Source organism: Mixophyes fleayi, chromosome 2 (genome assembly GCF_038048845.1).
Source record: "Mixophyes fleayi isolate aMixFle1 chromosome 2, aMixFle1.hap1, whole genome shotgun sequence".
NCBI lineage: Eukaryota > Metazoa > Chordata > Amphibia > Anura > Limnodynastidae > Mixophyes > Mixophyes fleayi.
In genome coordinates, this window is record NC_134403.1 from 295,540,582 (window position 1) to 295,565,889 (window position 25,308).

Consider the following 25,308-nt stretch of genomic DNA (forward strand, 5'->3'; position numbering starts at 1 on the left):
TAATCTCATGTTTTACGTCTTGCTGGTATGTAACATATGATTGTCGCATATTGGTGATATCTGAGATTCACTGACATCCAGTGGACTGAATACTGTATAATTCAGGAGACAGTAAAATTTAGGAACTATCAGGATCATTAGTTTAAGCAGGCATTATTTGAATCTATTAACTTCAATTAAAAAAGCTCTCAAATATTAGGCACCAGCAGTAATAATTTTTCTACTTGCATTTCACTGATATATAACTGTAACATTTCACCATTATTCGCTACAAATCCTTGACGGTAAGTATATCCCTTCATCCCAACTATGCTAATTGTGTAACATTTTTGCCTATTGCACTTAAATTCACTAACGTGGTATCTATACTGCATCAATGTACGATACTTCTAAATGTTTATGTTAACTAGCACACATACGCACAGGTGGGTCGGGACAATAGTGGTCTACCTTGGCCTGGGTCACAGGGCACCTGTATTGTTTTCCTTTAAAATGTTCCGAATAGGCTGCTGAGTCGAGTCTTGCGCCCCTTGGATAAAATTTGCAAGCCCTTTCCTGCACAGGTGTCTATGAACTAATGTGAGGTATGCATCCAATTTAATGTGCATGCAGATTTTGTGGCATAATGAAAGTGAATGATATTAAATTGTGGTAAACATAATTTGCCAGATATTTTTGTGTTTATTGAATTATTAACTGAAAGTCACGCTGCTTTTACTGCGCTTGTCTGTATATCTTCAGTCACATTACTACAGTATGAGGTGTTATACAGTGTCACTTTGTGATGAATAATTATTGCTGCTTTTGACAGTGTTGAAGTTTGAGCAGAAAGGACATCCAGTGCCATCGAAGAAGCATATGACAATCCATAACATGCTGCGCTTTTGGATTCCTCTTTTTCCATTGTTGGTTAATCATGCATCTATGTTTTGAATTTAACAGTTTCTAACTAGAGTAATGTTATACATACTTTATCTACTGATGGTGGTGGGTAGGAGAGACCTAGGGCTAGATTTACTAAGCTGCAGGTTTGAAAAAGTGGGGATGTTGCCTATAGCAACCAATCAGATTCTAGCTTTCATTTATTTAGTACATTCTACAAAATGACAGCTAGATTCTGATTGTTTGCTATAGGCAACATCTCCACTTTTTCAAACCCGCAGCTTAGTAAATCTAGCCCCTAGTGATGTGTCTGTAGATGACAGGATATTTAATTAAAATTTACTGTTTTAACCAAGCTAACGTGGAAAGAAAGGGTAAGATTGGGCAATGTATTTTGCCTGTTGTGATTCATATATGAATATTTAAAGATTTGAGTTTAGTTGTCCTGTGGGATTGAGCTAAAGTCAAAGATCACCGTTTTCCCATGATCTGCACAGACTTACCTTTTATTGTGGCTATGTGTCTGTGAAATTGTAATTAGTGCATCTTGGGTGAAGTCCCGTAGATGGCTGCCAGGTGTGACGAAGACCCCCAATATAGCTTTTTTTTTTTGTTGTAAAGTCAGCATATAAATCAATCTGGCCAGACCCAAAAAGAAATACAAATTCACATAGTTTGTACCATTCAAATAATGAAAAATAATGATTACATTTCAGTAATGTACTCGCCAAAGTGAAGTGATCAAATTTGCATGTAGATCTGAATATTGCTTGTGAGTCTCAAAATTAAATTTTTGTTGGTGGTTCTCAGGTGACTCTGGCAAAATGGAGAAAAAGAAAAAATTAAAACATAATGTACCCTGAATAAAAACTCTAATGTTTAAAAATGTGATATGTACAGCGCACTCGCCAGATGTGATATGTACAGTGCACTCGCCTCTCGGATGTGATATGCACAGCGCACTCGCCTCTCGGATGCGATATGTACAGTGCACTCGCCTCTCGGATGCGATATGCACAGCGCACTCGCCTCTCGGATGCGATATGCACAGCGCACTCGCCTCTCGGATGCGATATGTACAGTGCACTCGCCTCTCGGATGCGATATGCACAGCGCACTCGCCTCTCGGATGCGATATGCACAGCGCACTCGCCTCTCGGATGCAATATATGCACAGCGCACTCGCCTCTCGGATGCAATATATGCACAGCGCACTCGCCTCTCGGATGCAATATATGCACAGCGCACTCGCCTCTCGGATGCAATATATGCACAGCGCACTCGCCTCTCGGATGCAATATATGCACAGCGCACTCGCCTCTCGGATGCAATATATGCACAGCGCACTCGCCTCTCGGATGCAATATATGCACAGCGCACTCGCCTCTCGGATGTGATATGCACAGCGCACTCGCCTCTCGGATGTGATATGCACAGCGCACTCGCCTCTCGGATGTGATATGCACAGCGCACTCGCCTCTCGGATGTGATATGCACAGCGCACTCGCCTCTCGGATGTGATATGCACAGCGCACTCGCCTCTCGGATGTGATATGCACAGCGCACTAGCCTCTCGGATGTGATATGTACAGCCCACTCGCCTCTCGGATGTGAAGGTGAAGCCTTTGGTTGTCACCTATTTTTTCCCCCTTTTTCTTTCCATTTTTCCAGAATCGCTTGCGAGCCACCAACAAAAATTTAATTGCTCACATTCCCTTAGCGGTTATTTCAAAGTGCTGAGCGGAAAAGATTTGTGGGGTCCTACACTACAAAAAGTAGGAACCAAGGGAAAGCTGTGTCAGCTTGCAAGTCCTGGGGTCCAACGATCATCGCCTCTCTTCCCCTCTGATTACCTCCTCTCACGCACGTATCCAAGACTTCTCCCGCGCTGCTCCCCTCCATTGGAACAAGCTCCCCCGCTCCATCAGAACTTCCCCTAATCTGTCCTCTTTCAAACGAACATTAAAAACCCACCTTTTCCTTAAAGCCTTCCAGTCTCATGCCTAAACTCCCACTGGTCGGCTACCTCTCTTTCTCATTCCTTCTTCCCTTCTCCCCCTTCCTCGACTCCGTCTTCGTTTCTCCCGTCTCTCCGTCTCATCCATGTGTCTGTCTGTCTTCATCTCCCTTTAGATTGTTTGCTCCTTTGAGCAGGGCTCTCCGACCTTCTGTTTCCATCACTTTTAACTGCACTCTCCAGCTACTCAGCTCACCTCCTCTCAGTCCCTCTGCCCTCTGTCTCCTCTCGCTTCTCTCCGCTCCCCTCAGTGAATCTCAACCTGTCATCCGTGCCCACCCTCTTGGGCCATAGTTACCTGCCTATACTCACTTTTCCCCTTCCTCCCTCTCTTTCATGCTGTGCCTGAGCCCCCAGAGTTATAGTGCTTACTGTTACTTGTACTGTGCTGTTTCACCTTGTACTGTGCCATTGTTTGTCCTTGTACGGCGCTACGGATACTTTGTGGCGCCCTATAAATAAAAATTAATAATAATAATAATAATAATAATAATTAAGGGAAACATCAGGTCAGTGAACACTGCCCAGGAACTGGAAATGGTGCTTTAAGTGTCTCTATCTTGTAGTGTACTATTTTGGTAATGTACAGATGTATTTCCAGCATAAGTTGACTTTAAGGAGGAATATTCAAAATACATGAATGCATCTGTTATGGTGTAATAGGGTGTTTGATTTGTGTGGGGAAGCACATCTACATATGAGGGACTTCTGGTACAAGCAACTTGTTTGGGACTAGTTCTATCTTGTATTGTCTCTTCAAATCTAGTGTTACTATGCTAACAGAGGTTGTGTTAATAAGAAAACAAAAAAAACCAAAACTTTCTAGTTTTAAAAAAAAAAAAAATATATATAATATATATATATATATATATTATATATATATATATATATATATATATATATATATATAATTTCATTCCAGACTAGTACATTAATGAGGGTTTTAGCAGCTCTGTTAAATGGTGCTACATGCACGAAATTCATTTTTGAAAACCTATTTTTCCTTGGGACAGTTATTTATCATTTTCATGTATGCAAGCTATGTTCTTATAGACGTTAAGAATATCAGTACATTTAGCTGACATAATAGTTGTAAGTTATTTTATAAATTCAATCAACTATTTTTCATTTTATGTGTATTCATAACGTGAGTTACAAGATGTACTCTCACAAGATTATACTGTGTCAATTTTCTTTTTATCTCTGTTTATTCAGTTCATCAGTTAGCAAACTGCAGTTAAATATTTATATACAGGTTAATGTAATTATTAACTAAGGAAACCAAACCATTTAAAACCTTATCATTGGTGATGCATGAAATCTTTTTTTTGGGCCATGTAATAAAAAATTCCACAATGAAAGATTTTCATAATAGGAAGGTTAATCTTGAATTCTAATAAAACATATATTTAATATCAATCAGGGCTGGACAAATCCAGATATTTTTAAGATCTACTTTAGTCAAATCATTTTAATCCATTCTTAAATAAATAAATAAATAATTATTTTTTTTTATAATGTAAACTGCTTATCGGGTATCTTCTTAGGTGTGCACGTCGTCTCCTATAGCACTGCTGAGCTCTGCAGGTGACTGGGAGGGCCTGTGTCTTAAAAAAGCATCTTTCTTATAGACATTAAAGGCAGGAATCTGAGTTTAGAATATATGGCAACGTTTGTCTGTCAACTAAAGACATTTTGGCTTTTGTATCTTCTCAGCTAATTTAGGTCCAATATTCATTGGTCTGTACAAAATTCTTGAACTAATAAATTCTGTCTTGAATTATCTTCCATGTCCAGAATCCCTAACGAATTTCATTGCTCTCTATTAAACTCTGCAAGGAAACAAATTCCTTATTATTGATGTTAGCTTCCACCTATTCTGGTGTGTGGTTAAAGTGTGTTTGCAAGAGAATAGATTTTGGATTCTGAGACAGAATAAGCACATACATGCAGACCACTTAAAAATACATTACCATAAACAAAATGTCCTAAAAACCTTGGGCCTGATTCATTAAGGATCTTAACTTGAGAAACTTCTTATTTCAGTCTCCTGGACAAAACCATGTTACAATGCAAGGGGTGCAAATTAGTATTCTGTTTTGCACATAAGTTAAATACTGCCTTTTTTTTTTCATGTAGCACATAAATATTTGATAGCTTATCTGTACACTGAAATGTAAAGTTGACATTTGTGTGCTACATTGAAAAACAGTCAGTATTTAACTTATGTGCAAAACAGAATACTAGTTTGCACCCCTTGCATTGTAACATGGTTTTGTCCAGGAGACTGAAATAAGAAGTTTCTCAAGTTAAGATCCTTAATGAATCAGGCCCCTTGTCGAGAAGAGGGTGAGGGGAGCGGTGGAGACTGCAGGTAATTACCCGGCTGAACTCTTCTTTGGTGCGCTTAGAATCAGTTGCTCGCTTCTTCTCATGCCTTAAAGTGAAATGCATCTCAATTTGAATAAGTTCGCTTTTTGTTTTGGTACCCTTTTGTCCATTTATGTATGAGCTGGACTATCTAACCTCTTGTCCTTTCATTGATCATTATATGTAGCCAAATTGGCCAGCGACTATATCTATGTGTACAATACAAAAGGAATGCAGTAGTTAATGATTAACATTTCTGATAATATGCAAGAGGCACTCAAGCAGCTGTTGAATACCAATAACCCAAAAATAGACTATACCACAGGCATTTAGAACAATAAACTAAGTAAGATAGTAAATAACTTATGTCCAAGTATTGGGAATCGTGTGTAGACACTAATTATTGAGAATTCAAAAGTGGGTTGCTCATACATGCTTCTAAAATCCATAAAGAGGAACCCTAAAAGACATAATCTTGAGAATTGATGCACTAACAGAGAAAAATATTACGGTAGCTGTCAAAAAAGGCAGGGAGAGTGTAATGGCCGGGCAGCACACTCTCCCTGCAATCGCCCCCCCCCCCCCCCCCTGCTGCCAATGTGCCTCTGTCCCCCTCCTCCTGGATCCCCGCTGCCTCTGTGCCCCTCCTCCTGGATCCCCGCTGCCACTGTGCCTCTGTCCCCCTCCTCCTGGATCCCCCCGCTGCCACTGTGCCTCTGTCCCCCTCCTCCTAGATCCCCCCGCTGCCACTGTGCCTCTGTCCCCCTCCTCCTGGATCCCCCTGCTGCCACTGTACCTCTGTCCCCCTCCTCCTGGATCCCCCCCGCTGCCACTGTACCTCTGTCCCCCTCCTCCTGGATCCCCTCCGCTGCCTCACTGCCACTGTAACGCTGCCCCCTCCTTCCCCCTGCATCCCCGCTACCCCTGTATAAGACGCATCCAGGTTTTAGACCCAAAATATTTTGGAAAAAGGTGCGTCTTATACATGGGGAAATACGGTACATAGAATTCAATTGCTACACATCATCATCATCATTTATTTGCATAGCGCCAACATATTCTGTAGCGCTTTACAATTGGGGACAAACACAGTAATAAACAAACTATGTAAAACAGACAAAGAGGTGAGAGGGCCTACTCGCACATATTATTGTTAACAGTTATTTTGACAAAAGACTATGCTACCAGATGTTGAGTCTAGGGTGTCAATAATTTTGGCAATGCCATTTGTTCTCATGTTCTGATTTAAAAGGATATACAATATTACATTAAAAAACAATGGTTTAGTATATTATCAGAGAATGAATTGTAAAGATTAAATACTGTTGTTATTTCCACCTTCTGTTTAGAATAAATTGTAAGTTATTGTGCCAATATTTTTGCCCAAGGCAGTATTCATGTTTCCTTGGTGTTTTGAATTAAGCTGCTATTGATGATTTACAGTTTAAGTATCTTGCAATTTTAATGACAACCAGACACTTGAGATGATGTCGTCAGCAGCATAAAGCATAAATTAACCTCTTCTTTCCCCTTCCTCTGCCATCATGTGACCATTGAAGCACTTCCTGACCGAGTGGCTCAAGAAAAAGACCCATTTTTTTTGCAGTGTCTGACATGTACATCTACCACACTGATTGATTTTGCAAGGGAACACTTAGTTGTAGGAGAACCTACTTAGCTATGCTAGAGGCACAAAACTTGGCCGTTTGAGAAAAAAAAATATTCATGTAATATTGCACTTTTAATATCTTAGTCTTAACGATATTTATTTATTAACAGTTATTTACATAGTGCCAACATATTGTACAGCGCTTTACAGAGAATATTCACATCAGTCCCTGCCCCATTGGAGCTTGCAATATATATTCCCTACCACACAGACACACACACTAAGATTGATTTAGTCAGAAACCAATTAATGGAACAAGGAATAACATACAAACTCCACACAGATAGGGTCCTGCTCGGAATTAAACCCATTATCCACTACTGTGAGGCAGAAAAGCAACATGTTTGTCCCATGCATTCTTGTATTCTTTACATTCCTAGAAATCCTCCTATTTGTTTTTTTGTTTTTTTTTAAATACTGTCTTCTTGATCTATATTAATACTTCTGATATATAGTTGAATGTTTTTATCATATTGCGTCTCAAGAGCCGTAACTTAAAAATGTTAGCGCCGGCGGCCAGAAGGAAAATGCCACCGCTTACCTTTCAATTTTAATCAGCTTAACCTAAAATAATCATAAACTGCTCCCCCGTTTAGCATTGCACCTAAGATGGTTTCACATGTATGATGTATAAAATACACCAAATGTAACAAAGGGCTTACGACTTACTTTAGATCTCTGATCAATTCCAGTCTTGGGGTTACCAGGAGGCTGAAGTGTTACATCTTTTCTTGCTAAAAAAATATATTTGTCTGTGTGAGCAGAAATACTTCTAATAATGGTTTATGTTTCGCTAACAACAGAGCGCATCTATATGCATACAGTTCAGTCCTTTTTAAATTACTTTTTCCTTTATGCTTACAATAGATTCTGGAGCACTATTTACATTTGGAAAAAGTAAGTTTGCAGACAACTGTCCCAGCAAGTTCTGGTTAAAAAATGACAAGCCTGCACACATAGCATGTGGAGATGAACACACAGCTTTTGTTACAGGTGAGTAGAAACATGGTTTTATTCTTTTCTGAAGACTGTTTCAGTCCACCTTCTGATTCTAACAGATTGCCATGGTTTAAACAGGTTCACAGAGCTTCAGATGACTGTAAAAACATATTCATCACCTGCACAAAGAGCAATTTTCAAAGGTGACCCATCACGGTTACAGTAAAATAGACTAAATCCCCAGTAGAAAAAAAAGTTTTCTTCACAGGCTAGTGACTCTATGGGATTAACTCCCGCAAGAACTTGCCAGACTGTATAGATTCTAGAAAGTACTGAAATGAGTGTATGTTGACCTAGAAACTTGTCTGATTGCCTATCTGGAGTAAGGGATGCTTATATTCTGCTCTTAGGATAAATTGGACTATGCTTTATTGAGGTTATTCCTTCCTCTGGATCAGCTGCCTAGGAATTTCAAGAATGATGGTTTGTGCTTGATAGACATATGTCTTTTTAAAACTAAACTAAAGCAACGTGACAAAACATAGAAGCCTCAATATAAAGTAACTTAATAGGGCTTTGGTTTACTACATGCAGTCTGTATGCACTGTGGTATTGAGTCTATCAGTGTCTGGATTTGTGCAGAAGGGTTGCAACAGCATTCAAGAGAGTCACTACACTGTCTGCTGGTTGATGGCGGAGGACAACACTATATCGGGTATCATTCCAGAATGTCCTCACTGGGTTTAGATCTGATCTCTTGGCTTTTACTTATGACAATACTTTCCCAGTCTACAAGCATCAATGCTTCTCTGAGCTGATTAAACTTTGCCCATCTAAAATTCATTCGTTTTGTAGGACTCTTACAAAACTTTTTATTGAAACTCAAATTAAATGTTACCTTGTTGAAAATACTATTCCCTCACCTGTACATTAAATAGCTTTAGATCTCCCCTTCTAGCTAGTTCTTCTACCATTTGTGAAGGGTCTTTTAAAACAGATACATTTCTTTTGCTTTACCAAAAACACTAGTTTCATTGCCCCAATTTATATCTTGATCATTAGGAGGACCACTTTTGTCTTTCTCTTTCAGTTTGTGATAACTGAATTCCAGTATGCTAGTTTATGGTAGGTGGCTTATACCCATACATACTCTACCTTGTCATAATCTTCTAAGCCCATCCCTACCGTAGAGTCTATATCCAAGAGAAAAATTGGCCTAGGTCTCTGAAAACCACAAAACCTTGTTCTAACACCAACTTCTCAGCCACATATTAAAATCCCTAAGCTGTCTGTCAGGTACAGCACATGCTTTAAATGTACATCCTTATTCTCTGAAATTCTTGTTGAGGACTATCCATCTGCCTCTAACTTTGTATTTGTATTTTTATTTATTTTTAATGCCTCTCACCTTAGTAGTTTTAAGTGTAATTCTAGTGTAGCAAATTATGCGCAAAGCTATTATTTTAAAATCTAGCTCCTACTACCTGCAAATATTGTTCATAGAGATGTTACGTTGAAAGTAACACATTTCCAAAACTGAACTCTCCTTTCAGAAAATGGCAAACTCTATGTATTTGGGAGCAACACTTGGGGACAGCTGGGTATCGGATCTGGCAATGTCATCAACAAACCAACATGTGTCAAAGGTATGTTCTAAATGTTTTTGTTGTGGTTTGGTAAAGGCTAAAAAAATTGCTGTTTCATTGTACATTCTACAGATAGGGACAATGACTGTATAGATAAAGTCTAACCTCATTTACAAAGCACAAAACAGCCAAAATGCCCAACAAATATGCTTTCTATATGGCGGAGGAGTAGACGTTTTCACTGGCCAATGGGGAGTGAGGGCATAGCTTGCTGAGTGAGGAGTAGGCACAGTAGTGCGTCTAGTTAGGCAGAGTAGCACAAACATGAGATTTCCTTTTATGTAATGAGATACAGGTATGCAGAGGATGCATTTGTAAGGGGGTTCTTTTCTGTGTGCAGGGAATTCTATTTTAAAAACCTCCTTCACTCTCCTTATTCCCTGAGTGAGTTGTAGTTGTGGAAATTTAGAAGTGATGGCATGAAAAATGGAATGGGAGTGTAAGTGAATGGAATTTAATACTTTTGCAATGAAGGCAGTAGTGGATGTAGCGGTATGACATACCACCGTATACACCGCCACTAAAACCACTGCCTTCAGTTATATAAACCAGTATTCTTTTCTGCTTTTTTGTTGTAAATGCTAATTGCAAAATTTACCAATAAAAATCTATATGTTACATATATATTTTCCTCTAATTGATAATGAATACAAAAAATGGATCACTAACTGGTCTAAAATGTACCAGTGGTTCCAAAACAATTTGATGTGAGTCCCAGCACCATTCTGTATGTTTCATGAAAGTGTTGGTCATACCTGAGAGGTCCTGTCGGAGGTTGATAAAGCATTGATCATTTTCTTAAAGTAGATATTTATTTTTGATTTGTTGTATTTATGAGACAAATGCGTTACTTCATTATTATATATGTCTCTTTATAATGTGTTTATTTTGATCCATGCTGGCATTTATTGTTTCTTTTTGACTGACCATACATATTGATCTTATGTAAGAATGGTTGCCTTCCAGCACTTTATGTCGCACATTAAACAGCATAGTGCTGTAGGTAGAAAAATGTAAGTTTGACATTGCCCTGATATGCTGCTATGAGTTTTCCCCCCAAGATATAGAACATGGGTCACTTCAGCCAATCTGTCTTTAGAGAATTTCTGCATTGTAACTGTGATAATATAACTTTCAGTGACAAATGGTATGTTTGGAAGGATCATGTATCTGCCTGTCAACAGCTTTCTAGATGATAGCCTCTAAAGCTACATTCTTCCTGGGTATCTGTGCTAATAATGAACAGATTCTCATAAATCCTCTGTGATTCTTGCTAAAGATTCCGTATATAGATTCTCTGCTGCTTGCAACAATCATTTATCACACACGAAAAAATCATCTTAATACATCTCTGTAATACTAAGCCAGTTGTGACTGATAGCCATGCAGCCATCTTTATTACACCAAACATATCCGCTAAATTTGCAACGTTCGTTTTCAAATGAAATGGAACCTTGTTATTTTATTTTTGGGTAATAAAAAAAAAAAATCAAAGTTTCTCTGTTTTAAACAAATATTATACCCAGGAAATGGTAGGAGGGAAAGGCTTGTTGCTTGTCAGGAAACCCAGTTGCCTTCTCTGCCACTGCTCATTGAGAAGATCAGACATTAAGGGAATTAGACAGGTGTGGTTTAGTGGTTAGGTGAAGGATTGCAGCTAGGGCTATGGTCATTGATCATGGTAATGGGAGGAAATTATTTTATATTCATATGAGGACTGGCACTTAATGCAAGACAGCATGGTAGCAGTAATGTTTGAGTTTTGGCCTAAAACAGAAAGAGTCCGGTTCTCCATACAACCAGGGCCCTATCTGTGGCGATTGAATGTTTTCTCCATGCTAGCGTCGGTTTCCTCCCTAGTACTCCCCTACTTTTCCTCCCACAGTCCAAAAACATACTAGTAGATTAATAAGCTTTTGACAAAAATGTAAGCTTTTAAAAGTGTGTTTTGTCTGTGTATGTTAGAGGATTTAGACTATAAACTCCAGTGTTGCTGGGACTGATGTGAATGATTGTATAGGACATCTCTGAATATACCCAAGGTGGCTGCCTCATCCTCTGCACACTATAAAGAGATTGGAGTCCAGTTGGGAGAAAGGTGTCATATAAATTAAGTATTATGGTTGTTGTTGTTGTTGTTATTTACATAGTTGTGTTGGTAATATCAATTCGTGTGGAAGTGTCCATGAATATTTACTGGAAAGGTGGGAAACATAATTAATTAGTGTTACGTTCAGCTATTACATTCTGTTACATTGCTGTCCAGTTTTAAGCTATTCTTTATTCATCTGCTGCCTGGCTGCATAAGCATTTTCTCTTCTTCCTGGTTGCTAGTGGAAACTACCTTGTGGAGGACTTCCTTCATCACCACCTCTGTTTCGTACTGCAGAGTAATTTGATTGACAGTCCCAGTGCCATAATATACATGAGTACTGTTACGATCAATCAAATTATTTGGCGATATGTAGTGATTTTCCTCAAGCTGAATGGGTCTATGTATATAGCTTCTCTTAATAACTAGGATTAGACTATGAGAGCGAGTATCTCTTGCATGAATGAACCTCAGCCGTCCTGCTGGTTGGGTAGTGGGGAGTCCGGAAACACGTAACCCAGAGGTCTTTATTATGTAACCCCCTGTCACTGTGTATAGGGTGGGGTGCAAATGTTACACAGTGCACCTCTTTCTCTAGCCCTGGCTAGCTGAGGGGCATGGATGGAAATGATCAGGGGGTCCCTGCACATGCAGGTGTTTCTTTGTAGTTAGTGGGACGCTGGTGATGTCTCTTTGTGGTGCAGTGCAATAAGAGTCACAATAATTTGAACGCCAGACCATCTATATCACAAACTGAACTCTTTATTTACACTCCTCTTCCTCCAGCATGATAATCATGGTTGCAGCAATACAGAAATATATAGAGCTCCTTACTCTCTCCAGCACAGTTCTTACTCTGTTGGTGTTATCACAGTACATACCAGGTTCTCCTGGTAACAGTAGTTCCACAACTACTCACAGTTCAGCCTCTGTTTCCAGTACACAGTTGCAGGAATCACAGAATGGCTTACCTCCAGCACACACTTATAGGTCTGACCCCTTTTCTGTGTAGCTCACAGCTCTGCAAGCAGGGGTAAAATTCCTTGGGCTATAACACTCTTCACTAGTGTTCTTTCTGCCCCTCTCTGGGTTTACCACAACTGCCTCTCTTTGCTACAACCCTCTCTCAAGGGGTCTCTTCTCTGGGGACTCCTATTCAGGGCACACATTCCTTGCCCTGGCACAGTCACCGCGCTGGCGCTCCCAGGCAATGCCGGGGGAGCCTGGGAGGTTCCCAGCTTCTCACATCATCTCTCTCCTCTCTGTCTCTCTCCCCTCTCTCTGTCCCTCCTGCTTTCTCCTCCTTCTTCCCCCCCCCTTTTTTTTTTTTTTTTTACAGCCCCACTTTTTTCCCAGTCACTAGCAGACTGGGCTGGGTTGTCACCATAGCAGCCCATCTAAGTCACTGGGTGCATGGTTGCTTAAAACGCCACTAGGGGGCGTTACAATTATGATCTAAAACTTAGAATGGACATATATTTAATGCTGTTAATTGAAAATATTAAGTGGTCTACTGGTTTGTTTTGCAGGATTGAAGTCAGAAAAAGTAAAATTTGCTGCGTGCGGAAGAAATCACACTTTGGTTTGTACAGGTAAAATTTATTTTCATATGTTTATTTCTTACACACAGAATAATATGTAAATTCATGTAAAGTGAAGGAGCCGTTCTAAATGACTTCTGATGACAGACTGCCTGGTTTTGAACATTTAATGGGTCAGGCTGGTTGTGGAGGTTTGTCATCTAAATATATTTGCTTATTTGTGCATGTTTATATACTTGTACAAATACCCATACAGTGTTCAAGTATAGAAATGCTAATTCTATCTGTATTCCTCATTTAAGTATATGTGAATATATTCTAATCCCTGCTTGTGAGCAGATGTAAAGATCCTGAAACAGCTGACTGATGTTTTGTTATATTATAACGGATGACTCAGTTCAGAGGCTGCTGTCGATGTGATGAGGAGCAGAAGGGCCACTGCAGTTCAGTAAAAGAGCTGTCTTTTTTTCTATCTCTTGTAGTACAAGGAAAGGTTTATTCCTCTGGATGGAACAGTGAAGGACAGCTGGGGCTCGGTGACACTACGGAACGGACAAGCTTTCATGAAATTACCTTCTTTAACACTCAGTACAAAATCAAACAACTGTCAGCTGGATCAAACACATCTGCAGCCCTAACTGGTAGGAGCCATATATTAACACTAACACCTCCCACTTCTGTGTGCTTGAACATTCAGAAATGTTTTTCAATTGACAGCTTAAACTACAAAATGAAGGTTGAAAAGAAAGCAGTTGATGCTGTGAGATTCCTTAAAGTAGAATTCATACATGGGGAAAAGTCCCCCCTCCTAGGTATTATCTTTTTTCCCTGTGCTTAAAAAAAGTGGAGGTTCTTGCCCTAGTACTCCCATTGTTACGTCACTGCTGCTTAAGAGTCCTTAAAGGATTAAGTCATCCTTACAAGGAACCTTTTAGGTGTATTGGGAAACTGAATAAATGGTGTGAGAGAGATAATTGTAAATCGCGTTTATTAGCACACATAATACTGTAATAGCAACTGTATTTGCACATTTGTGCCTTGCCGTGGCAAGGAGCCACTATGGCATTGAAAGAGTTAATGACAGCAGACACAGACCCCCACTTGACAAGGCATCTCTCCCATCGAGCCCCTTCCCCAGCTAATAGGTTATAGAGGGCCATGTTCGGAGTACAGAGGGGCAGTTTGAGGAGAGGTAGATGGGAGGAAGGGCCTATGCAGAGCGAAGAGGCTACCATTGAGAGCGGGAAAGAGAGAGGAACAGTGGATTTAGTATCTAAAACATGGGAAATTCAAGAGATCTGGTGAGAACCAACATGGCAAGTTAGAGGGAGAGTCCAGGTGAAAAGTGGACAGTTACAGTTGAAAGGGGAAATGACAGCCAGGAGGTAAAAAGATATTGAGAAGCAGACCAATAAAGGAATACTGGTGTAGCCACTGGGAGAGGGCAGAAATTGTATGGAAAGGAACGGAGAACAAGCCGACAGACTGCAGAGATTAAGTTAAGGGTAGAGAAAAAACGCTTAAACTAAAAGTGAAATGAAAGGAATGAAGGAGAATTACAACATAGCCTTATAGGACTAGAGACATTGGCTTATAGAGAGCAAGACAGAAAAACTGTTAGGAACTAAAAAACAACAATAAGATACAGAAAATAAACAAGAAGAGAAAAAAACAAAGAGCAAAACCATATAAAATACAATTTAGCAGATTATAAATAATTGTGCTTATGGGAAGAGACAGTGTTTAATAAATGGGGCGGTAACATATAAGAGTTAGGGTGGTTCAGAGTGAGATTTTCATTGGAAAAAGGGACAGTCCGAGAGACCAAGGTAGTGAGAATAGAAACGGGAGTTTAGTGAGGAACAAGTGATAGCTTAGATTCCTACAGTAGGTAAAAATGAGTGCAACCCATAAGTCCTCCAGCGAGAGTGACACCAGATACGACTACAGGAAAAATCCAGCCTGGATTTAGAGGAAAAGGGCCCATAGTAAGGAAAGCTTAAATATTGTGCTGACAATGTCACCCAAGCACTGACATGAGCACAGAGGACTAGGATAAGTGGTACCACTAGACACCTAAAGCACATTACTACTATAGTACACTGCATTATTCGGTATCCATGCAGTCAGGTGCTTTTAAATATGTAATAAACAACCATTGAATACTGATGTGCTTATATAATCTAATCTAATGGTTCTCAGCATGTGAAGTACCCAACTTTCTGGGCACCATCAAGACGTGACATCAAGGTAATGGTGGTGATACAAAGGGGGTAATAGTCTGCAGAGCGAGCATGCCTGGTGGGGCAAGTTCTCTGTGGGTGTAAATCACTTCCTAAGTAGCATATAACCTTGTTATTTGTAAAGAGGGAGCAAAACTTACTGGGAAAAACGGTGCATGATTGGGTGATATGATTGGCATTCTGTGAAACAGCCACACGGTTTGTCTCTTAGGGCTAGATTTACTAAGCTGCGGGTTTGAAAAAGTGGGGATGTTGCCTATAGCAACCAATCAGATTCTAGCTGTTATTTTGTAGAAGGTACTAAATAAATGATAGCTAGAATCTGATTGGCTGCTATAGGTAACATCCCCACTTTTTCAAACCCGCAGCTTAGTAAATCTAGCCCTTAATCTTGCTCCATTTGAATGTAATGTCACAGTGCCAGATGTGTACAGCTAATGAATTAAGAGGGAAATTAGGGTGGAGTGAAAATTCATCAATGCCAAATATATTTGTAGTTGTGCAATTTGTGTAGCTGTTACCCATTGTATAATAAATTATTAAACTATTCTAGATCATTTCTGTAATGTGTGAGTGTGTACAGTATAATAAAAACTGGTTAAAAAGCGTTGACAACTGCATGAAATGTCTGTATTTTCTGCTGGATTTCATACCGATGAAGTAGAATAATGCTTTAAATGCATAAGAATCCAGGCTATTTTGTACAGACCGACAGTTGGAGCTTATTGCAAGCATTAATTATACATTGCAGGTGCTGTGAGAGACAAGTCTCATTCTCCTTACATTCTCTTGTGAAATGAATCTGACTTCAGTCCTTGTAATAACATAATATTATTCTGTTTTATGGTAGCAAGGAGAGAGAGAGTTGTTTTACCTATAAATAACAAATATTAAAGTGTATTAGAGCAATATTTCTGGTTTTTCTTAGTGGATGGTAAACTTTTCATGTGGGGTGAAAATTCTGAAGGTCAGCTTGGCCTTGCTAATGAGAAGAACATCTGCATCCCTCGCCAGGTGGATATTGGGAAGCCGATTTCCTGGATTTCCTGTGGCTATTACCACTCAGCATTTGTAACACGTAAGGAAAGTTTATAACATTTATGGACATTGATGGCAAATTGTTACATTTTTATGAATGTGCTATAGGATAGAAATAGGCCTTTCTCTACTGTTTGTAAATCTAAATACTTGTGTATGTTACTGTGGGGAAACAAGGTATTAATATCACCTCAACCTGTCAACTGCAGACTATAAAAACATATACTTTTTTTAGCCCTCTGGTTCCCCATATTTCTCAGTCATATTTAGACTTGTGTATATTCTATTTTGAAAGTAGTAAAAGGTCTGCCAGCATGTATCCTTATCGTGCAGACTAGTCCATTGCTTCAGTCTAGGCTAAAGGGTTATTGTCCACCAGTCCTGTATGAATGTACTGCACACCAGGGTGTCTCTCATCTTTGTTTAGATGTGAGCTGGATGTTTAATTACAGAGGACTGCATTGTGTATTTAAATATAAATGTGTCTGGATTGTGATCTCTCCTGTTTTACCAAACTCTGTATAGCCACAGAACAATGCTTGTCCCTAATTAAATCAGGGGTGACTCATCTGCTATCCCTTTGGCTGTATTGTTTACCTGTGAAAAGTTAAACACCGAAAAGGACCAATCTGGCAGGTCCTGAAATTGCTGATGAGGTCATTTTTGGGCTTAAGAGAGCTCTAGAGGACAGCAAATTCGCATTCACTAAGAAGTGATAGCTGAGGTCAGGCTGGCATTGAGACATAATTCTCTGCCCCTGACAGGAACGGGACAATCGGTCCCTGGAGTACTGCCATTGCCCTGGTTTACCTCTCCAGGTCTTGGGGAGCTGTGTGTCCGCCGAAAGCGGAGTGACAGTAACTGAAGGCTGCTACCTTTGCTGGTAGCCTTAAAGGAGAGAGGGGGATAAGCTTGGATTGGTAGACAGCAGTCCCTGAGAGTGACAAGGATACTGGGAGGTATTTTCATTATACCCTGTATGTTGTCTGTGCCAGACTGTAGTGTTATTTGTTGCAAGTTATTATTTAAATATGTTTATTGCTGTTTCGTGCTACCATTTTGTTAAATAAACTTATTTGTTTTATTTCGTCTTTTTGCCTGGGTGATTTTGAACCTTCGATAGGTACCGGGTAGGCCAGCTGTGTGGCGCAGAAAGTTACGTTAAGCCCGGTTTCCTCACCGTCACTTTCTGCAATGCTGTGGACTATGTTGCTGCTTGTATTAAGAGATAATACCTTTAGGGCTGTCTTCTATGAGCAAATTACTGCACATAAGCCTTTTATTTCCTATGAATAACTCACAACATGTGGCTACATGCTGGCCAGGCCTGATATAGTGTAACTACAAGTCCCAGCATGCTTTGCCAGCAGATAGGAAGCTGATGGCTGGAAAGGTATGCTGGGACTTGTAGTTTCACAACACTTGAAAAGCCACAGGTTGGCCAGGCCCGCACTATATGAAAACATAATATACCACAATGTTTATTGAGCAATATGTTACTATACTTTTTTTTTAACCACATGCATTTAAAGTTTATTTACCAGAAGTAGGTACACTTGCAATATTCCAGCACTCTGACTTAAATATTGCCAGAAAAATCCCCACTGCACCATGTTTCGACCAGAAAAGAGCGCCTTCAAGAGCTGCCATGACAAACCGATCCTGGGCTTAGCTTTGCAAGTCCCAATTATAGTCTGAGGGATTCCGAGGGGCTGCCCAAATCTCATCATGGTGCTCTGGTGGGTGGGAGGAGCTTTGTTTTCTGGCCAAATTCAGCTAGACTAGAAAGTAGGTGGCAGCCAGGCTATGTAAGAGAAAGGAACCTGGAACAAAGCCTTAAGTTGAAAAAGACTATGCTGTAAATATGCTGCATGCAGCGGGAACAGATCAAAGCGGAACATGGCAGTTGCAGCAATTATTTATACGGAACATTTAACATTGGCTTAATCACAATTTATAAAAATCATAATTGATTGCACCACTTGGGGGCTTCAAAACAAAAAGAGCATCATGTACCTTGCTTATGAAACATGTTTTATTTGTAAATGAAATTATACCTTGTTTAGAAGCAGGGTTTATTTTATTTTTCTAGAACAGTTCAGTATAATATATGGGCAAAACGTATTCTGCACAGAGAACCGTAATCTACATTTTTAATATTTGTGTTCACTTCACTCTTTCGAGGCAAATTGAAATACCACCTGTAGACCATAATACAGTGTTACAGGGCAGCGCATGTTATTATGAAACATGGTATTACTGAGCAATTGCCAAGCAACAGTGTTTGAGCACATCTTTTCTTGGATATGGACATAGCCATGATTTAAGGAGAGCTATACCCAATGCATTGGCTTTTCAAAATGTCGTTTTACATTATAGTATCCAACGTTGATGTCTCATTAAAAGAGAATTCTCAGCAATGCCTCATCTATACTGTTTCTCAAACCAAATACATACATTACTCCTTAACACTACCAGAGTAAATAGATCCTATTGAAAAAAAGTCACTAAATAGATTAAATACAGTAAAGATTATTTACTAATAACACAATATTTGAGCATGTAATACATTTATATTTGTGCATATGCGCTTGTTTGTTCACATGTGCATTACATAGAGAATGCCCTTACTGAGTGAGGGGCTGTATTTTATACACGTGTCATTGTTTTGTTATAATGTTCACTGTGCATCTAGAAATGTGCGTCACCAGTGCATGGAAGGTGCAAAACAACAATTGATAGTATAGTCTGGATGAAAGTTCAAGCTCCTTTGTGGAAAAATGGTCAGCAGCATGCCGCTAAAAGAGGAATGGATCCAATTATAAGTTCACTGCCTATGCTCTTGAATTTGTCTGTGCATTTGCAGCATACCACAGCCTGGGATCTGACCATGCAGTACTCAGGCAAAACATGAACCCAATTAGTGCAGTCAGGCAATGATTTGATTATGAGATTGCGATCATCTTCTGACCGCCTTTTCTGCCAAACCTAATTGATGTAAGATGTTAATCAGGATCATCTGACAAATTCTGGAACCATTTGATCTAGCATGACTAAATTGGCATGACTAAATCTGAATTGCAGGTTGTATGGGCAGCATCAAAATAAAGTTTGTAATGTTTATAACTATGTAGTTACAGGCCATAGTGTTAATGAAGGAATCTCTGATCAATAAAGTGGTACAACTGCTGCAAAACTCATATCATTTTACTGTGTCAGGAAAATTAAATCTAAATAAAGTTTGTGATTTGTTTCAGTAGAGAACAAAATAGTTCAAGTAGGGCTTACATTGTTTTCTTACAGCGGAGATGTTTGTCTGAAAAAAAAGCCACCAATAAATAATTACTCTTGGTAACAAATCACAATCACGCAGAGAAGCGGCCGAGGGATTTTGTTTTGATTGATTCTTCTGTTTTGGATCTTTGTATAGAAGATGGTGAAGTCTACACCTTTGGTGAACCTGAAAATGGGAAGCTTGGTCTGGCTAGTGAGGAACTAGAGAATCACAGACAGCCTCAGCGTGTCCCTGGAATACCTAGGAAGGTAAAGATGGTTTCCTGTGGTGGAGGTCACACCATTGCAGTCACAGGTTTGTAAATCCATGTTGTTATTTGATTGTGATTGATAATTAATTCTAGTAATATTCATACTATCCTGGAAGACCATACAGTATGTAACAGTACACAGAAGTATGGAAAATGTAAGTGAATGCAATTTGAAAGTTTTACATTGAAAGCAGTATATGGTGGTATAGCAGCCTAGCAGCCCACTTTAACCACTGTGTGTGTGTGTGTGTGTGTATATATATATATATATAACGCTGTGCAAAGAATGTTTGGAGCTTAGTCTAAATTTCCCAATACACACACACGCACAGACTAGGATAAATTTTGTCAGCAGACCAATAGCCTACTAGTAGGTTTGTGGAGTTTGGGGGTAACGGAGCACCTGGAGAGAATCCACTCAAACACGGGGCGAACAGACAAATTCGACATAGATAAAGCCTCAGCGCATATGTGATATGTACAGCAGGGAGAAATAGACTTTTCTTTGCTTATCCCATGGTTAGTTTCTTCCAGTTAGTGCAGCAAACTTTGAATCTACTACTTCTCCTTAGTATCAGAATTACAAATACTCCGCTAGGTCTGATCCAGTGAAAGAACCCAGAGATAAATGTATACATTTTACAATTTATTAATAATTAAAATGATTTGTACTTTTTTGGAGATGAGTTGTTAAACATCGCTTGCACTACATCTGTGTGCTGTAATTCTTTGATGCATTAATGTAACTCGGCTGATGACCAGCAGAGGGTGCCCTTCAATCTTCTCTTTGTCCTTGTATCTAAAATGTGATTTACATCTTCCAAAGTTGTAACAGAGAATGAAACAGAATGATAAAATGTGAAAAAAATTAAGTTTGAAACTAAATGAAATATATAAGTAATAATGTACCGTATTTTTAGCTCCATAAGACGCACCTAGTTTTTAGAGGAGGAAAACAGGGAAAAAATTATTCTGAACCAAATCTCAAATATTCTGAACCAAATGGCACTGCTAATATGGCTATGAGTTTTAAAATATAGTCCAACAACTAATTCATCATACATAAGAGGTCAGAGAATGTATTATAATTACCACTTAGAAATTGCACTACCCATCAATAAAGTTTAACTTCTAAAAACCTATCCAAACTAAAATACAATTCACTGTCCCTCCTGTCTCGAGTCTATAGGGAGTATTTACTAGTAAGGTGTAAATGTGCAATGATGCAGCAATCCATCTTTGAGGCACCTAGTGCACGTTCTGTAATAAAGGCAAATATCTTACTGATTGCTATGTGTAGAGGGAGTCCAATGGTTCTTTAGGGTGACCAAGATGCAGGGATCCCCGTTGAAACGGACAGCGCTATCCGCACTCACAGAGCAGGTCCCCAGTGGTGTTTTGGGGCCGATCAGCGGGAGAGACGGCGTGCGTTCCACTGTGGATTGACGTAGTGTTATTCTCAACACCATTGACACGTTCAGCGCTTACCACGTCACTAACATGCGCACACCACTGCAGAATGGAGACATCCGCCCGGCAGCAGGACGCTGGAGCGTCCCCACGGCAACCAGGTATTCTGTACAAGGCTTTTTTTTTAGTATTCGCTCCATAAGACGCGCACACTTTTTTCCCCACTTTTTTTTGGGGAAAAGGTGCGTCTTATGGAGCGAAAAATACGGTAGTTTGTTAACTTCTGTTTAGTTCACTATAGGAAATAAACATATCTAAAGCGTTTTGAATCACACTAAATCCTCAGTAATACAGGCCAAAACATAGAGGTGTGAGTTGTGTTTATAGAAATACTAATAAAATGACCTTTTTCTTGTGGTATGATTTATATCATACAGATAGAGTAGTATTGCCCTTGTAGTATAGCATGGTAAATGCGCTGACTACATACAGTCGTGCCATTTTCACCTACTATGTTTGTGTGTATGTGTACACATAGGCAAGTAGGCATGAGTTGTAATTATGCGCCTTATACCTTTAAGCAAGCCCTGCTCATGACCCGAGTGCTGTAAGGCAGACGTGCTAACCACTAAGCCACCGTGCTGCCGCATGTCTTAACATTGATGCTGATCAGGTGCTTCCCTTTATGGCAACAGTGTATCCATCTGCAAATTTACTTTTTCTGACGCATAAAAGTGAATTCAGCTGAATGATAAGACATCCCCAATCAACAGATCTCAATCCTAAAGGAGTTGAATTGAAGACATATCCTGAGTACATTCCTTGATCCTGTTGCTGCAAGTAAATTTGTTTACTCTGCCCCAGGCAGTGGGAAGCATCTCACTGTTCATTACATGTATTTATAATGTGTATTAAAGCTTCAAAGACATTACAAAACACATGTATGAAAATCTCTTCTACGCAGTACATTCAGTTGCAAATACATATCTACTATTGAATGTAAAATGTTCATATTTGTAATTATGAAACAAGCACTTTACAGCACAGGAAATTCCATTCTATCGACTAATTTTCTGTTTTTAAATAGAAAGTATAAATTTAATAGGATTATCTGCTGTGTTATGTTTTGTAAAGATGCAGTTTTTCTCTACTGTGCTCATTACATGTTTTCCTAGCTGTGTAAAGGTCAGGACAGCTAATTCTGGTTATTACTATTTTTTTTTGTTCCCTTCCAGACAAAGAAGTCTATACGTTCGGCCTTGGTCAGTTTGGACAGCTAGGACATGGCACTTTTATTTTTGAAACGCCTACACCCAAAGTAGTAGATGCTTTGAAGCCACATAAAATTCGATATGTTGCTTGTGGGGAAAACCACACTGCAGTAATTACAGGTCGGTGTGCAGATAATATCCATATATTGCACAAAATACAAACCATGTGGGAATCCTGGTTATTTCTGTTTTGTTTAACTTTTTTTTTGTATTTAGTGGTCCATTGTGTTTTTGTGCTTTAAATTTGTTGAACTGTAGTTTGATCACTGATTATTCATTCAGTGCACCCTTTTCATGTGATCTTCTGTTTGTAGGTTAGAATATAACCGTTTTATAAATATCTAGTCACATTTCAGGTATGAGACGGTTATTACCCATAATATTTACCGTAATGTATGTAGGGTAACAAATGAGAATGATCTTGTCCATTATTAAAGCTTTAACCTAGAGCACGCATAGGGCACAGAAGCAAAATCATATTTGGTAACATCGCATGGCTCAGTTAGCACATGTGTGCCTAAATTTGCACCAAAGTGCATTGGTTTGCAGAGCAAGTTGGCAGTGTTTGCAAGGGAACAGAAGCTCTTTGCTCAGTATGGGGTACGCTGCAGATCAGTCCAAGAACGATATATAAGTTTGTGGTGTAAGAATTAGATAAAGCATGTAATGAGATAAAAGGAAGGAGGCTCATTTTTAGGGGCGTTCTTCGCTTTGCGCAAGGGTGTATTTCCATTTTCACTCCACAAAAAGACTTGAATTGTGCACCAGCTCTGAGCTGGCAGGGTACAGGTCTTGTTGTATTCATTTATTGAATGACCTTCCGGTTGCACTTCTTAGGCATTTATGGGTGCACTATGGCTAATGTAAAATAATAGCTTTAAAACACACAAGAGTGCCACTGGTAATAAGGATAATGCTGGTGTCGTTGCATGATTAATTTAAGCCATGAATAAGGCTGAACTGAGCAATAATTTAGGAAAAAAACAGAACTGTTTTATTAAATAAAAGATGTGGTTCTAAAGTGGTAAGAGCTTATGGTTTGATGTGATGTCTACACTATAGCACAGTGCTCACAAATTTATGTGCACTTGAGCTGAAAGTAGGTATGCATGAAGATCGCTTGGCAGTCCATCTAGATGCACTACTGCAAAACCAAAGTGGGTGCAGTTTGTGGATGAGTTACACAAGCTTTGTTGACAGAGCAGGGGTTAGAAACATGCAGTGAACTCACATTTAACTTAAAAAAAAAAAAAAAAAAAAAAGGCTGGAAAATGTAGATCATTGAACCCATCTGAATGTAAATCCCAAGGCAGTTAACCTCTCTAGGTTACATTAAACCAGTGTATGTGATATGGAAAAGCAAGCTGATTCACGGTGCTCTTGAATTCTGATTACAGATCAGGTTGATGATTGCGATCTAATCTGCCTAACAGTTTTCTCACGTCAAGCTTTCAGCATTGTTGCACTATTTTGTTCTCCCACGCAAATTTTAGGCTGGGTACACACTACAGTGTTTTGAGCAGAGCATTGAGTAAAGCAAACGATAGAAGACCAAAGACCGTTCGGCCCGAGATTGGAATTAGTGTGTACGCTCCAGAGATGAACGAGGATCGTTCCAAAGCACAGATCATCGTTGGATTTGATTGGCTTAGCTGTATACCTGAAAGTGTTTCTGAGATGTCACTGAAGATTTGAAATCAAGGATAACTGATTGTCCATTCTTACTTTTTTTATAGCAATTATTGAGCCTTGATTTAGTCCTTTTCTAATAGCTGTGAAATCTCCTCAAAGTCAAACTATAGAAAAATGCTTCTTAAAGAAAAAGTCACCATATTATAAAGAAAGTATGTTTTAATTTTGACTCCAATGCCACGAACAGCTGGCATTAGGTACTTGAGGTAGTTTTTTGCATTTGGCATACCCAGGAGTCCGCTATTGTTTTGTGCAAAGAAGTAAGGGAACACAAATTTGCACACTTGCACTTGGTCTTATGTCGAAATGCATGAATTTGTTGGCTAAAATAAAAGATTACTTGAATAAGATAAAGGGGTGGACAGGGTGCATTTACAGGGGCATTCACAGCTGTTTAGGAAGACTCATAGCCTTTTCTTTTCCTTAACACAAAAGGACTTATCCCTATATTTATAACAGGTCATGTCGTTCTGCGCCTTGAGTTGCCATTCTGCTGGAGAGTACGTTTTTATGTGCAGTTAAATAAAATAAAATAAGTTTCAGATACACATAGGTGACTCTTGCAATAAAGAGAGTCACAATGTCCCCTCACCCTCAGGACTAATTTAACAAATGAGGAAAAGCTGAACAGGATTTTAAGTCAAAATCATTGATGGGAGTGGTCCTAAAGTAGAAGCAAGTTGGACTTTTATATGTCCTGGTTAGTCCCCCATCGTGTACCTTGTAAGGTCTATACACAAAGGTGTGCGTACATGGTTTTTATGGAGGTATGTCCAAAGACTGGTGGAAGTGCAATATTAAATGTACTAAGCAGACAAGTAACGGGTGAATGTTGCACATTTACGGTTAGTAAATGACCCTTTGTGATTTCATAACCTGTTGTGTTTATACCATGGTAAATGTTTGAAAATTGTCTAGTCAGATGGATCGAAGGACAATGTAAAAATGGTTTA

The 25,308-nt window shown here is 39.2% G+C and overlaps 1 protein-coding gene across 2 annotated transcripts in view; it reads left to right on the forward strand.

Annotated features, from left to right (window-relative positions):
- The window catches only part of RPGR (retinitis pigmentosa GTPase regulator), a 72,342-nt gene that overhangs the window by 1,646 nt on the left and 45,388 nt on the right, over positions 1–25,308 (forward strand). The window contains exons 2-8 of one of the 2 annotated variants that reach the window (XM_075196433.1): positions 7,806–7,931; positions 9,431–9,523; positions 13,145–13,207; positions 13,639–13,797; positions 16,328–16,477; positions 19,868–20,026; positions 22,628–22,783. In XM_075196433.1, the coding sequence (XP_075052534.1) occupies positions 7,806–7,931; positions 9,431–9,523; positions 13,145–13,207; positions 13,639–13,797; positions 16,328–16,477; positions 19,868–20,026; positions 22,628–22,783 (906 nt within the window). The remainder of the gene's footprint in view (positions 1–7,805; positions 7,932–9,430; positions 9,524–13,144; positions 13,208–13,638; positions 13,798–16,327; positions 16,478–19,867; positions 20,027–22,627; positions 22,784–25,308) is intronic. The other variant, XM_075196434.1, reaches the window with a different exon arrangement.